Source organism: Fulmarus glacialis, unplaced genomic scaffold, assembly GCF_000690835.1.
Source record: "Fulmarus glacialis isolate BGI_N327 unplaced genomic scaffold, ASM69083v1 scaffold2524, whole genome shotgun sequence".
NCBI lineage: Eukaryota > Metazoa > Chordata > Aves > Procellariiformes > Procellariidae > Fulmarus > Fulmarus glacialis.
The window spans coordinates 134,074-150,797 of record NW_009209755.1 but is presented as its reverse complement, the minus strand read 5'-3'; the positions used below and the strand labels follow the sequence as shown (position 1 = coordinate 150,797).

General features: G+C 35.0%; 1 protein-coding gene across 1 annotated transcript in view; it reads right to left on the bottom strand.

Annotated features, from left to right (window-relative positions):
- Nucleotides 1–2,725: 2,725 nt before the first annotated feature.
- The window catches only part of LOC104076155 (pleckstrin homology domain-containing family A member 7-like), a 95,476-nt gene continuing 81,477 nt past the window's right edge, over nucleotides 2,726–16,724 (bottom strand). The window contains 10 exon segments of the mRNA XM_009576919.1: nucleotides 2,726–3,411; nucleotides 3,811–3,890; nucleotides 4,745–4,862; nucleotides 5,119–5,307; nucleotides 5,736–5,974; nucleotides 7,041–7,149; nucleotides 10,310–10,411; nucleotides 12,274–12,423; nucleotides 13,731–13,811; nucleotides 13,980–14,048. Of these exon segments, the coding sequence (XP_009575214.1) occupies nucleotides 3,202–3,411; nucleotides 3,811–3,890; nucleotides 4,745–4,862; nucleotides 5,119–5,307; nucleotides 5,736–5,974; nucleotides 7,041–7,149; nucleotides 10,310–10,411; nucleotides 12,274–12,423; nucleotides 13,731–13,811; nucleotides 13,980–14,048 (1,347 nt within the window). The 3' untranslated portion in view covers nucleotides 2,726–3,201.

Below are 16,724 nucleotides of genomic sequence, written 5' to 3'. Positions count from 1 at the left end.
TGAAACTTCCAGCTAACTTTTGAAAGAAAAGATGAGAATTCACTATCTAAAACTTAGAAAGGTTAATATTTTGGGGCACAGAATAGGAGGCAAAAAATTATGAGTGTTACCTCTCTGCTGATATCTAAATCATAGTCTTGAGGCTCCAGGTCTGTCTCTGTCACTGCTACTGGCTGAACTTTCAACCATTCATTTTCATCCTTGTCTTCTCCACGAATTGCCCTCTCAAGTAACTGCAAATCAAATTCTTGCTCTCGTTTCCACTGGTAATAGATACAAAACAATTAACAGCATTCAACCATACTGCCAAATTCATCATTTAGCAATGTACATCACTACTGCTGCAAATGTTCTATTGCTGAAAGAATCCAGAGAGCAAACGCTTTAACTGACAAGGAAATGCAACTGTATTTCTTGGAACATATGGTTGGGAGATTTGATCTCTAGCTGTGCTGCACGGATTTTGGAGTACTGTTTAATTTTACAGGTAACGTTCAGCAGTATTAAATTCTAACAAATGTATTAATCGCAATTTCACATATACTGATTAACAGCTACACACAAACATCTTTGAAGCACAGGTGCCAATACAAGTGAGTCTATGGACTGACAGACTAGTCCTAGGCGTTCTAACCAGGCAGTGCTGTGTGATTTTGAATCACTACGTAGAAAGGGGATTTGTATTGCAGGTTGAGAATTGCAACTTGAAATTTTTATGTGTCTTTCTAGAATAATACCTAGTGATTAAAGCTGATAATATTTTACATACTAGCATTAACTTGTCTTGAATTAAAAAATAATAATTTAGTAACTTCTAAGCAGCATAATTCCCAAATCATTGCATAGTAGCTCCTTCACAGCTACACACAACACAGCTGCATATAAACTCACACTTAAGAACACTACCAACACTTTTTTGTTTAAAAAATTAAGTTCAGTTGCAGCATCATTCCATCCAGCAGATCTCAGAAACTTTACCATACAGAATTGAAACACGGTATTAAAAGCAGTGGGAAAGAGAAGGGACAAAAAGAACAACAACAACAAAATTATCTCCTCAAGCATTTGAGGGTATCAAGAGAAGAACGTGCCATTATATGTTTCTTAAAAGCATCTCTAGTATTTCTGTTACAAATCTTTGGCTTGTTTTCATTGAAGTTTGAACTTCATATGAAGTCCTTAGACTTCATCATGCTACTTGCATTAATAAATCTAAATGAAACCCATTCATGCACAAGCTCTCATTATTCACTCAGAAGATACATATCTTCCACGTATATTAAAAAAGTTAAATAGCTGAAAGGTAATTATATCTTGAAAATGAAGATGTTTCTTTACAGAATTCAAAAGAGAAAAAAATGTTTTCTCATATGAGTACTCTAAACTCATTCTTCTACTCATATTCGAACCAGGCCTGATTGACATAGTATATTTTATACACACAGTATCATTTTCAAGTTATTATATATAGGTAAGAAAAACATCAAACCATTATTACGAAGCAGTATTTTTATTGGCTTTGATGTTGCGATTTTTACATTAAAAAGGCATTGTATATAACAAATTAATTCAGGTACTGTGTTCAATAATTAAAATGTCATACTACACTTGAGAGCTGACCGATTAAAAATTAGAGTTACACATACAATGTATGCTTAAAGCAAATATTACATACTGAGCAGCACTTCAATTATACATTTAACTGTTTGCCATTTTGGCTGCTAAATAATTGTAATGCTGTAAGTAATTGTGCTATCAAACATGCTTTTTGCTTATCAAAGCCCTATAGGCACAAGAGAGGACCTCTACAAAACATTGCTAGGGCTGAAAGATTCTATTTTAATTCTTTACAGCAAAAAAAAGACCAAGATGGCACCCAAATTTATAGATAAAGTGTTTGCCACAAGTGTTAATAAGGAGTGTTATGAAAATGTTTAAATTCGACTTGTGTATGTTATGTGAGTCAGGAAATATAAGAAGCTCAGATTTAGTTCTTCTAATTAAAATATGAAAACAACAGTGATACTATAGTTCTACAGTTCCCAAATATTACGCACTATCTTTAATAAATTTGTGATTGCAAAACAGAAGACAAAATAGATGAATGTCTCCAAGTAGTGCACTCGTATTTACTGGGAAAGTAAATACAAATAACTGGCTGTAAATTAGTGCTACTGAACAGCGGGGATGAAAGGCTGAATATTATAGTTTTTTTTAATGCTAGCAATTGACACACATGTACTAAATGCAATTAAGCCTGGTAAAAATTGAGTAGTCCAGTTAGAAATTTTAAAATAACTACAAAATTCTGCAAATTAAAAACAAGCAAATAAAAAAAGAGGTATTAGGTATGATGAGTGACAAATCTAAAAGCAAGAGACCTTGTGCAATGAATTAGGTAAAACAAGGTGATCATTCTAAAGCTCTAATGGACCAAATAAAAAAATAAATTAAAAGACCACAGCGTAAGTGCAATTACAGTACAATCTTGGTTTAGCACCAAGTGAGCGACTGGGTAACTTCACCAATTAGAATTGCTTTGGTTAGTATCCAAAATGTATCGTTACAAACTTATCGTCTGTACAGCATTTAATCTCAGAACGCAACAAAAATCCTTTTCTTCAGCAGCTTAAATTTGAGCCTTATTAGAATATTCTACATTTTGAGCTTTAAAGAAGAATTTCTATCAATTAAAACACATTAGCTCTTACATTTCTAATCAGCATGATTAGATTTTAAAACTGATTATCCATTTATCACCTCTTTAAAAAAACAAACACAGGCCACCTTGGTCTGATATTACCACAACTATCTTGCAGCCTAATTTATGAATTAAAAAGAAAAATACCCATGGCGAGTAAGAACATTCTAAAAGGCCCATTCCATTATGAAGCAGTTTTAAAACTGTACAAGCTTCTTACACTTTCTAAATACAATTCCAATAAAAACCAATCATGTCTCTGAAATCACTCCAATATACTCACATCTCCACTCAGCACACTAACCTCTGACCTAACCTGCTACATACACCGTAACTACTAGTAAAAAAAGATCACCTGTTCCTCACACTCTCTGAACTCATTTTATACTGTATAACACTGATTTAATTAGTCTAGAAGCATCACACACACTCAAGTGAAAGTGCTTGCTAGGAAAAAAAAAATCCAAAGATGTTTTTAGTTTAGTCCTTTTAAGGCATATCTAACATACTGAGCCTATGTCTGCAGAAATGGGCCTGATGAAAGACCGAGATGAAACAGACTGCCTTTCTCCTTGGCTAAGAGTTCTCTTGCGTTCACGAACTAGTGCCTTCTGGTGTCGCTTCATTCTTTCTAGTTGTTCCTCTGCACTCATCTTGCCTCTTTGGTGGTCTCCAGAGTATAAACGTTCCAAGGCACTCTTTGGTCTCTCCTGTAGAAGTCACAAGGCACACAAAACAGTGTTGTAATTAATACTTTATAAGAAGTATACAAAAAATTAACTCTTTCTCCTACCTTATTACTAAATTAACATGGTTTTGTTCTATTATTTTTGCATTAATTTGCATATTTCAACTCTATATTTTCTATTAGTACTGCTGATTTTTGGTTTTAAACGTTGTTTTATAAATCTATTTCAAATGCAGTAAGTTGTATGTCTGCTTCCTGATTCACTTAAGAAAGTGAAAAATTGGAGATTTTATTAGATCACACATGTTGGGTCCTCTTCCATGCTACTACAATCCCACTTCCTGCTATGCAAAATATATTCTGGGCTTAAGTATTTTGAACAGTTCAGCCATTTGCCTTCAGATGTTAATTTAAAACTTACCTTGGACCTATCCCTTCGAAGTGTTGCGTATGATGAAATGGTAGATGATTGGTGCAGTCTGGAAGTTGATCCAGATAAACCTTGATAAGGAAAAAGAGAATGCTTTAAAACCAAATGACAGACAAAAGGAAGACAAGTGTTAGTTTTTTTTTTAAATTATCATGCTTTTTCTACGACATTCTGGTTACTATTTTAGCTCACATTTCACATTTTGCAGTTCAGAAGATCATGAGAAGCATGAAATTTCATTTCAGCCAAAAGTAATGTGTTTCAGGTCACTATCGATCAGAATTCAGAAATACCTACGATAATTTAGAAGCTTATATTAAATGAGGTATGGGGTGAACTCAGCTGTACAACAGTACATAAGCTGTACAAATAATCACATCTATGAAGAAAATCAAACCTTAACATTCACAGTCAGAAAGGAAAGAAATAAGAAAAGAATGGCTAAGAAATGAATTGCTCTTCCCCAAATGTCCTCTCTGTCATCATTTGTGAAACAGTTACAGGACTGTAGCACAGTGGGGATGGAGTGTCAAGTCACATGTAGTATCTGGGGGTATTATATTCTCATTCTTTACCTCTTTCATTTCAATGGCAATAAAAGTGTTTAAAAAATACTTGAGCTTGTAAAAGATCACACAGAAATTATGAGGAAAAATAACTCTGAATATAGGAGATATTCTAACAGCTAATTTCATGTTTTGCTATGCCTTTTTTTTTAAGCATTATATTAAGTTGCTTTGCAAAAGGCTGGTTGTCTGTAACGGCACCATTAAAATGTACAAAATCTCTAGACTTTCACAGCGTTGTATAGTTAATCTAAAAATAATGATCTGATGATAAAGACCATCTCCAGAAAATCCTAGGAGAGAAAAGGTTCTATACAGACAGTACTGTTAAAAATCAGCTACATAAATTCCTGGCTTACCACGGGTAGGTAGTGTCTGGTACCCACTGTCAGAGCTTATTAAACCACTGGAAGGTTGGCTGAGGTCACCACCTATCGTTGCTAGTTCTGGTTCACTCATGTATGAACGTAGTTCCACCTATATGGAAAAATACTCATAAGCTCAAATGAAATTGCAGACAGCAAGTCTCAATAATCTCAAAACAAATCCTAAAGCTTTGTTTCTGGATTACTAAATCTCTCTCTGCCATTATTATACAGCATAGATCTCTCCCTGCCATTACTATCTCTCTACCATTATCTCTCTCTCCTTGTTACAAGACCTACAGACAATACCTTTTATTATAGGTTCACGTATCTTTAAAATGCAGGTGTATAGGTATACGAGTGCTCACCCTATAATCTCCATTAACATACTGTCCGAGTTCTCTGTCTCTCTTTCTTTCGTCTGACTGACGTTTCAGGCCCCGCACTGATGTGTGTCTGATGACAGTGGCTTCTCTCGGGAGAGGTGGAACAGCTGGTGGCTGATCATCAGGACTGTACAACTGAGGGAGAGGAGGTCTGGGCGGTGCTTCATCTTCCTAGTAACAGGAAAGCACACATATTTGGCAAACAGTCTGAAAACAGTCTGGCATAAACTGACTGGAAGTTCATTACATTATGAGAGTTATTTGTGACTGCTTTAGCATGCTCTCCTCTGTCCGCACCAGGAACTTGAGGCTTTAAAAACTAAAGACTCAAGAAAGCAAACAACTAATCAACGACAAAGCATTACCAAGGAAGGCTCTGCATTGGTATGTTCTAAAACAGTGTATGGCTACTGTACATATAGCTCCAGGTTATGCACATATATTCTCCTGGAAGTGCTATTGCTCAGTTTCAATACAAACCAAGTGTCTCCCTGTTGTGCCTCCACATTGTGTGCGCTTTATAATCGTGAAACACTCACTGTTTCTGCCAGAAGTAAATGGAAACATTGGTGAATGAATCTCACAAGAGCAGTACTTACAACCTTTGGCTTTAGCTTAATTGGTGACTGAAGAGGTGGCTCGATTTTTTTCAGCTGCTGTGCTTGGTGCTGCGTTCTGGCCTGGAAATAAGGCTGTGGATACAGCCGAACCTCCGGAGAGGATTTAACTGGACTGGGCGGAGGGCTCTGTGGGACTGAAAGTTTGCTCTCTGCAGTTGCAAGGGAAGCTGGTAAGGAAGGCACTGAAGACTGAGAAAATGAAGGCACTATTTTTCTCTCTAGGGGAGAAATATGCAAATGTGTTACGTGTTGTTTCTTATCAATAACATTCATAAGAATAGCAATTAACATCCTTAGACTTCACAAAACAGCCCTAATACTCTGCACACTGCTTTGAACACAAACAGGGGGTTTTTTTGGACATAAAAGTGTTTGACTGTTACATTATAGCAGGGGTGAGGATCAAGCAAGCCTTTCAGGCCAAAAATAAAACCACACACTTTAATATCATCCAGTAAAATTCCTTGGAGAGGGCAGTGGGAGGGAAGGAAGGAAAAGCCCCAGAGTCATACGAAATCAGTTCATAGGCTGTATCTGGCCCCATGCCACAGATTCCTTAAGATGCCTATAGATCTAGACAAGGCTAAGCACTCACAGCCATACCTTAAATAAAATAAGATCTCACCATCTCAGAGCTATTTTATCTCTGTATGTAAAAGGTAAGCAAAAATACTTTAAATATAAAGTGAATTTACAGTAGGTGTTAACAGTCTCTTGCTATCCCAATGCGTTAGGTCTTTTCTTTGAAACATAATAAAGCAATTGAAATGCAGACCACACACACTTTCCCTTCCTCTTTTCCATAGCTGATGTTGCTGCTCTGCCCACCGAACACCTGCCTGAAGAGGGAAGGGGGAGGCAACTGCAACAAGGGCAGGTGGGCAGCACCCAAGGGGGGGGTGGGGGGAAGCAGATAAGAACACCGAGAGGAGCTCCTGGACAGAACGCAGAACAGACAGTACGCTGGTATGAGCCTGGCATGTAACAGAAACTCCTTCTGCAACTTGAAGAACGTAGTCCATTATTATTATTATTATTGTTCCCTTTTTTATGGCTTGTTACATCACATACATCAGTATGTGAAAACAAACAACAAAAAACATTTTTGCACCTCAACCAAAGAAACGCCAAGTTAATGTGCTCAATCAACAGAGTTTTCTGATGCAACCAACAGCAGAATTAACTGGATTTTCTGTAGTAGAACAAACTTCTAGACTATTTGCACAGACCTAAGATTCAGCTGCATTTGTATATTTTTTTAAGTTTTAACTATGTTCTCCTTACCTGGATTCTTGATAGAGTCTACTATGGTTTTGTAGTTTGTTTTATTTGCACTCAAGCCAGCTGTAACATCTTCAATTCTCCACAAGTCTTTTTGTATTTGTGTTTTCTCCTGATGTTTGTAGTAAAAGAAAAAAAGAAAAATCAATTATATCTCATTTTTAATTATTATGGGCTTATCCTTCTTTTGACACCAAAACCAAACTAATGTTTCAGAACTTACATGAAAACTTAGGAGTCTAGAAATGAGTTAAATAATTATTTTAAAATTTAAAAAAAAATCCCACCAACACAAGCCAACATATCTTGTCCATAAAATTTATTAGAGCATTTTCTGAGTCTTGGAAGACCTCCTATAGAAGACTGGGGGTAAGGTTGAAACAATATATTGGTGCTGTTCCAGGATTTGGTCTCATCTTGCATCCTATTTGCTTTACCAAGGCTTTCCAGGAGGAAAGAAAGGGAAGCTTTGCCTACAGCCCGCAGTCTGCCTTTGATTGCATCTTGCAGCCAGAGGCCTTGGCTACTGAAGCCACCACCATTTGTGATGTTCACTGCAATCATCACAAATAGCTATTCTCATCTACTTAATCAAAGCCTGGTAATTCTGCCTTCAGAAACTGACATTAAGAATAAACTTAATAATATCGTTTTCCTCTTGGTTTTACTAAAGAAAGCAGAAGGCAGTGAAACACTGTAGTTAAGAATTGCTTAGAAACTGCTCAAGAACTCTAGAAATCCATCACTTGCCATGAGCTGCAAAATAACCGCTAATTAATCCTATAAGCCTGAAAGAGAAAAACTTTAGTAAAAGCTCTTACACCTCATAGAGCTAAGGAAGGCATATAAACTGCTTTCCACTTTCTGTCTTAGATCAGAAAATATGCTCAGCCAGGTTACAGATCAGCAAACAGGGTGCCAAGAACACAAACATTTAAATGATGGAGAACGTTATTTGCCTGCAGTAAACTCACTCTATAGATGGGACATATCTTGAAAGATTGTCAGGATACAAACTATAAATTTGTACGTTTCATTTCATTTTTCTGAGATTAATCATACTACAAGGAACCAAATGATGGATTTACAATACTCAAGCCTCAGAACTGGTTAAAAAACCTCCTACATGTACAAAAAATCCTGCTTCTGAAACCACTCAGAAAATATTTGATCAGTAATGTACAAAAGCCAGGAGATCTTTTAATATTATTTCTTTCCATTACTTAAATATTGATGTGAAGGGAATATTTTAGATCAAAAATGGACTAGATCTGAAAGATAAACAGATGAATTTATTTTTAAATGATGAAAGCCAAGATTGCTGTTCACGAAAGGGTATAAATATACTTTATGGGCAAGCATGAAAAGGTAACTTGGAGAGATAAATCAATTTCTCTAACTTCCTTCACACAGAAACATAATTTAGAATGGTTTATAAAACCAGAGGAGAAACAGCAACTAAAAAGTTATCACTGACAAAATACCACATCTCAGTTAATTTCAGCATGCCCAGATCCCCCCAACCCCTTAAGCAAAAGACAATGAAGCTACACTCTTAAAGCAAGATTTACTCTGAGCTGCTTGAAACATTTAGGTTTAACCTTTAATTAATGCTATATAGAAACAACACTAGCTGTTTCCTACAGCAATTTGAGCCTGCAAATTTATTGTATTTTTAATAATATTCCACGAAGACTACATTTTTTTAAATACATGTGTATTAATGTAGTGCTATTGGAAAATACTAGATAAACAATCTCGAGTCTACATACCCTTGGGCAAAGATCAAAAAAACTCTATTATGGGTACTTCAAGTGAGACTTCTTTGAAGGAATGTAGTTTTAAAAACATTCAGTACTTTCTGAAAAAATCAGCTCCCCTTAGTATCTCCAAAATAGGTATTCAGAAACATTTTTTAAAATCTATGCCTATATGTATATACATATATATGTAAGTATACACACACCAAACACAAAGTGCATATGTTTGTGTATGTGCGTGCATGTGTATTTTTTTATAATTATGCATGTATGTGATATGAGATGACACTAAACCTGAGTTAACATTTTTTCTGCGCAAACTGCATTCCCTTCTATATGTATTGCTAAATCACATGCCACACATCCAGTATTTTAAGCATGCTCAATGCACAACTGGAAACTGTTTGTTAAAGTACTTTAACAAAGTATATTTTGTTTAAACCTGTAATTTCCCTTTGTTAAACGAAATAACTTCATACAGGGACGATTTTATTCTAAAATACCCCTGAGATTTTTTTGGAGGGATGTATTCTACAGCTGAGCTCAATTACATAATATTCTGGCTCTAAAAACTGAATCACTCCCCACCTCCAAAATTAAAACTAAATGAAAATGGACTTTGATGACTGATGCAATCTAAAAAAGTTTTACAACTCTTGCTTTGATACAAAACATTTATCCATTAATAGTGAAAATAAATAGACTTCAATTCATATCTGATCAGGTATTTGTTGCAAATAAATAAATTTGGTCCAGGATATTTGGAAAAGTAGGCTAAGATTTGAGCAAAATGTATACAATAGCTTTGTTCCTTGTGTTTTGTCTTCTAAATAAAACTTTTCTGTTTAAACACAGGAAAAAAAATCTGGACTGTATTCCTTGCTCTAAGAATAAAATCACCAGTTGTAAGCAGGTATGTAGAAATAATCTGTTATGCCACATCCAGTTCAGCAAACAGAATAACTTAGCTTCAAACAAAGCTTCTTTGTAAGATTCAAAACTGAATAATTGATTTAAAACCGAGATGTCTTTCAATTACCGATGGCTGTTAAACACTTACTCCACTTCACAAAACAATCTGCAGAGATAAATCTTCCATAAATAGAAGAACATGACAAAGAACAAGTAATGACAATAACAAGCTAGTGGCTGATGTTCTTAAAAATGGATAAAGAAGCCAACAATGTCAGATCAAATAAATGGAAGACTAAGAAGTCCTCCATAGTCTTATAAATTAAATACGTTATCAATGTCAAGATGTCAGCATGTAATAAAAACATAATAAAATAATGACAAATTTGCGTAGACAACTTATGAGAAACAATTACACATGCTGCAAGATAGCTAGTTACTGCACAGCTGTGCTGTTACAATGTCTGAACTTTGCAAACTAAGCTACATGACAGCTGAATACAATGCAAAAATTGCGGAGAATTTCTCTTATGGGATGATAGCTTTCAAGTTCAGACAAAATAATCTCATAAGTAAACCAGTGTCTGGAAATGGACTCACCTGAGATACCAATGAACTATTCATCTGTTCCTGTAAGGCTTTTTTCAGCTGGCTCACATCCTTTTCTAGTTTCAGATATTCATTCCAGGCATTTTCCATTTCCTATTAATAGAGTGAATGCTCTAATACAATGTTACGATAAACTTCAAAATCACTCTATCCATTCTCTAATTGAACACCAAAGTGTTTTTAAGATGGTGTTGTTCTATTATAAAAAGAAGCAAAAAATCCATTTTGTAGTCTACATTCTTGCTTAGAGTTGATGATAAACTTGAAAATGCTTTATAGCTTGCAAGATCAAGTCAAAAATCCCTAGTTAAAAAGTTCTGGCCAGCTTCCTCACACAAAACCATTTCTTAAGCATAAAACTGGCATTTAATAGAATTTGAACCATGACTAATATGCTATGAAGGAATCAAGTCTATTCCAGTTCCATTTCCTTTTACCTTACTCCTCTATTTAAAACAAGTTTATAATTAAAATCCAGTCACCTAAACCAGAACTCATGTTTTGAAACACAAAGCAGGTTATTCTTTAAAAGTTCTACAGACTGTGTAATGTCATTAGAAGTGAATAAACAAGCAGACACCTGGAAAATAAGGCTATCCAATCACCCTTACTTAGATTGTTTCCAGCATCCATGGCACCACAGTCTGCCTTCTGACCCAGAACTGAGGAAAATCAAGTGTCTGGAGCATTTTTATGTAAGGAATGATGAAGTAGGCTTTTTCTCTGAAGTCTAGAAAAGAGATCACTTGGGAGTTGAGGGGAAGAAATAATGGAGGTCTATGAAACCATGAGTGGCATGGAGAGAGTGGTAATGACTGACTGTTCCCCATCCTTTCTTATACAAGAACAAGGGTATAGCACATGAAACGTGTACAAGTCAGGCTGAAAGGAAGTAAAAGAAAGTGGCTGTCCACGCAGTGGGGAAAAGATCAGTGCAATACCTTGCCAAATGATGTTTTGGATGCAAAAGGTTCACAAAATTTAATAGGAGACTGTACAGGTTCTTGGGAATGATTTAGCATTACTAAATAGACAAAAAAAAAACCAAAAAGAAAACAAACCACAACAGCCTCAGGAATTCCCTGAGCTGAAAATACAAGCTGGATTGGTTATGACAGCAAATACTACCCACCTCTCCTATCCTTACTCCTCCCTAAGCGTCTGCTTATGCCCACTGCTGAAGCCAGAAGCCTGGCTAGAAGGAGCCTTGGACCAGACCAGTACAGCCATTCTTACAATTACTTGTTATTTAAGCCCCTGATTAAATTTTAAATGCTGTCTGTGAGTCATACATTTTCTACAGGCACAAAACACTGCATATATATTTATTTTTTTTTTTAAATAATACTGGCATTTTAATGTTCAGATCTTACTATAGGAAAGGTGTTCACGCAATTCTAGAAACAATCTTATGAAGAGCTGGTCCCATATTCATTAAGAGGCAGGAATAATATACTGAGTACACGACACCCAGGTTTAATATACTCTCTTTCATGGCCAACTCTTAGAAACACTTTTATTAAGAAAAATGCAACATTAAATTGCATTTCAATTTTATTAAGTCATAATATCAACAGTAAATTTTGACTGAAATATCAACAGACTTTCCCAATCCCCTTTCCCCTGGAAGAATACCATGGAATCACATTTGTATTTTCAAAGGACTAGCTGAAAGATTTGCAGTATAAGCCCCACACATAAATTAAAAAGGTCTAAAAAAGTTTTTTGAGCTTTTTTTTTTTTTGAGGGTGGGGAATGGGGATGAGAATGGGAAAGGGACATTGAAAAGAAAAGCTGGAGAGATTGTTTACATTTTTTGGTTCTGGTTCAGTATCCTGCACCTTAACCTTATCAGTTCAGAACAGGACTTAACTCCACTATCCAAAAAACTATACACTTTTACTCTAACTGGTTATTTTAATTATGGTTTTCTTGAAACAACCAAAAACACACACCGTTGAAACTTTAGATATTTCAGCCCGAATATGTATGAGATCCTCTTGCAAAAGTCTCTGCTGGTAAGATATTTTTTCTGCGTGTTGTGGTTGGTCTTTGTACTGTTCCATCTGCCTGTGTAAAACCTCCAAAACAGACTCCAGCTGATCCTAGCAAAGAAGATGATGGCAGTAAGCTTACAACATTTACATGGAATTTTATGGATCTACCTGCGGGAAAATAAAAGTTGTTTTCCACCTCCCCAGTCTTTCCTATAAGCCACTAGAGGTTAGGATTGGTCTCCTGTTGTGGAGACGAAGATGTAAACAAAAAAATGCAAGAGTCTTAATTAACTATTATAACAAAAATTATCTGATATTTTCCATTAAATCTTTCCATTAAGTAGCCAAAACTGTGGAAAACACAAAGCAGTGAGAGGGGAATTCTTCCGTTTACAGTTGTACAAAACTAATGTACGGTTTCAGAAAAATTCCCACTAAGCAGTACAGAACTGTGACAGCCCTACCACAGCACAGCATTAGCTGTTTCTTTAAGGATAGGTTCTCATTCACCGCTATAGTTAAACTAGCCGTGTGAGGGATTAAAATATTGTCTAAAACACTAAGTAGGCCCGATTCGTTCACTCAGGAGTAAATAACACTGAATCATTTTTGCACAGTAGCTCTTCCAAAGGATCTATCTGGACAGTATTTCCATTTTAGAATAGATTTTTTTCTGAACCACCTCGATTTATTGACAGCTATAGCTCACAGGCAGTGAGGCAGATAAAGATACATACAGGCAAGGAAAGACAAGAAAAGGCAAACCATTTTGTTACTGTTTACTATTTGAACTCTAACTTGAATGGGCACTGAGGAAGGGAGGTGGGTTCCAACTACAAACTTGTCACAGGAGATATTCCAGCATCTCAGTCATAACCCTCAGAACTAAGCTCACAGTACTATATATAAAATGCCATAGGTTTCTGAAATTACTACAAATTTGAATGTCTCTCCCTTCTCTCACTCCATTTAAAAAAAAAAACAAACCACCAACAAACCACCACACAAGTTACAGTAAGAGCTCAATAGCACGCTGCTATTTATGGAAACAATGTTTGTGCAGGTGGGAAGAACTGCAAATGAAACATGATTCCACCTCACACCGTATACATATTAAGACATAAAGCAAAACTACACATAAAAATGTATGTACTCCAATTTGTAATAAATGCCATAAAATTAAGTGTATGTGGTTTTAAAACACTCATTTTCAAAAACATGTTTTCTAAAAGTGAGTACTCATCCTAACATAAAACCCAATTCTTTTCCTTATATAAGTTTATACACATGTCCAAAGAAACCTACTACAATGCAAGCAGCATCCAGTAACTCGGATCTTTTGTTTGTAATTCCATATTTTATGACTAGATGAAAGTTGTTATTTTCTTTTGTAAAACCCTTTTTAATCTACTTACTTTATTTTCCTTAAGGGCTCTTATTTTGTCCTCCAAGTCCTGCAGAATTCTGTCCTGCTCACAGAAAATGCTTAGCTTGACCTGAAAATGAAATCATATAAATATATAATGTTAGATTTTAAAAACCAAGCAGAAAAGTCTCCACTAGCAATCTTTTACCCCAAAGAGCATAATAATATGAACACGTAACAGTACAACATAAATAGCCAAAACAATGCAAGAAGTTCTGAAGTGGTATTTGATACTTACATCAATATCACTTTCGGCAATCTTGACAGGTTTGGTACTTCGTTCTTTTAACGTGTCACGCCCTGTCACCTAAGAGGAATAGGTTTTAAAGATCTGAGAAATTTGTTGCAAACTAAAACCTAATTATGCTTCAACAACGAAAAGAAAAGTTTTGTTAAATATTCATGGTTATTAAGGAAGATGAATAAAATTTTGGATACAAGCCTTTTCAAATATAGCTTTAGTTCTTAAAAAATGTTATCAGAAAGGATTACTAGTTATGTTAGGCTATTTAGTAACTCTTACGGTAGCTTAAAATTCTGTACAAAACAGCATAATCTCACTTGTCTATGGTTACAAAGGTCCTGTTCCTGAAAAACCTAATAGTTTTAACAGTTGGGCTTTAGTAGCTTTCTTGAAGCCAAAGGACTTGAATAGTTCCTTTAAACGCACGGTTGCAAGAATAACAGCATTAATTAATGACTAAAAATACAACTTTTTGGCAACTACTTCATTCTACAAAGGATAGTCTCTTCCATAGCACAGGGTGAATTTTATTAAAAACAGACTGCTATAAAACTGCTATAGTGGAATTAAATGTAATTAATCTGTTTTGACATGTTTATAATATAACAAATCTCTCATTCCATAAATCACTTGTTTCATATTCAATTTCTGGTGAGAAGATTATCTTCTCACATAACGCAGTTTTTAAATCAGTACAGAAACTATACTATATTATACTTCCAACCTTCACAGCAATCTTAAAATGAAGGCACGTCTATCTCTGTAGAAAAGTTTATTATTTCCACTGTCTACATGGGACCCTTTTTGTGAATAAATGAGGTTAAGAGAATGGCAATATAATACAGCTCATTGATCATACAGTTTTTAAAAGCCTTAAAATCTAATGACTTAATATTACTAGATTAGAACATTTTTGAAGATTCATTAAAGCAAATACTGTCTTACGAAAGAAACACCTGATGTTTAGAATTGTAGTACTCATATACAGTATATTTCTATTCATATACAGGCAAGAGTTTATGAAGAAAAGTTCACCTAAATATTGTGTTTAATAATGTAAGAGCGGAAGTTGTTGGTCTCTTTGGTGGGGTAGAAGCAGTGGTTTGCCTTTTTACTGAATCTGACTGGCAATCTCCAGATGTGATGCTACATAGTTTACATATTAACCTAACAGGTACCTACAGGATCATGCCAGCTTTCTTAAAGTAATTAAATTTTACTTTAAGTGTAGATAAATCTTTGATACAATCTCAGTTTCTCATTTAACACGTTATATGAAGTTAGCCATCTACACATAGTATTTTCAAATAGCAAAGTAGGTTTAAGACAGAAGAGTATGGTCATCATTTATGTTTACTGTCTTCTCTCCTCCAATGGCAGACTCCATTCAAAGACTTCTCATGTGTCTTCATGTGGTGAAATGTTATTTCCCCACCACCAAAACCAATACCATTTACTGCCTCTCAAAACTTTCAATTTTTGGATATTTTCATTTTCACAATGATGTGTTTTATGTAAGAAAAACCCTTTCTTTCAAAAGTATCAATGGAATTATTTAAATGCTAAATCCTATGTATAATAGTGACAAATAATTAAATGTGAGCATAAATACTAGCATGTCAAAGTAATAATTTTATATATTTAATTACCTGCAAGAGAATGCAAAAGTCTTTCAATCAATGGAATTAACATAAAACCCAGAGTCTACAGGTTTTGGGAATATTTTAAATTACATAATCAGAACTGTAAAGAATTTGTTAATTATCAAGCAGTGAACATGAGAACATAATGAAGATTTAGCATGCTTTTTCACACTTTCAAAATTACACATAGGAGTCTACTTGACACAATCATTTTCAAAACATGATAAAATGAAACCAAACACAAGGTCAGCCATAATTTCGCATACAGACTCCAAAAGGGGAAGGAAAAAAAAAAAAGGAAAAAAAAAAAAGGGGGAAAGAAAAATTAAATCTTACAGAAAGCTTTACTGTTTACCATAAGACACCTGTAAAAGCCAGAGTATGTAAACATTGACTGCTATTTTAAAAAGCAATGGGATGAGCACATTTCAGATGCAAGCAGTCTTACATGTATACTGGATAGTAACCCTTGTGCTGAGTTCTTCAGCACTTTGTATATCATGTTGATCAGAGGTCCATTATTTTCTATCTGTTTCAAACAAAAGTTTAGTAATAGCTTGTTAAAGATGTAAAAATTAAAAACCCCAAACCTTACAATTCAAAACTCCATGAGCAGTAGTAATCACATGCTCTTATGTCACTCCGATCCTTGAGGTTTATAGTGTATATAATTTGCCATTACAGAAGCTACAACCGGATATCTACCTATCTTGTTATATTATGGGTAGATTGTTCATCCAACCATAAGACTTTTTAACTTTTGCAAAACACACATACAAACACACCACACAAAACAGGATTTGTTCAGACTTGCCCAATCGCTGTTTCAAGAGTGTTGGGAATTACAGCAAGATATTTTCTATCACGTAATAATGTAGTAACGCTTGCCCCAAGAGCTCTATATTGATAATTTGAGCAAGCTAGTTAAAACTTCAGTGAAAAAAGTTATTTCAATTACACTTACCCTTCCTCCCGTAACAAATACCTGTCATGCACTTTTTCCTTCATTATCTATGAGACACAAGCTTGCATTAGCAACCTCTTTCAACTGCAGTAGAAACTAAACAGCTTCAGATATTACAGTATGACTGCAGAA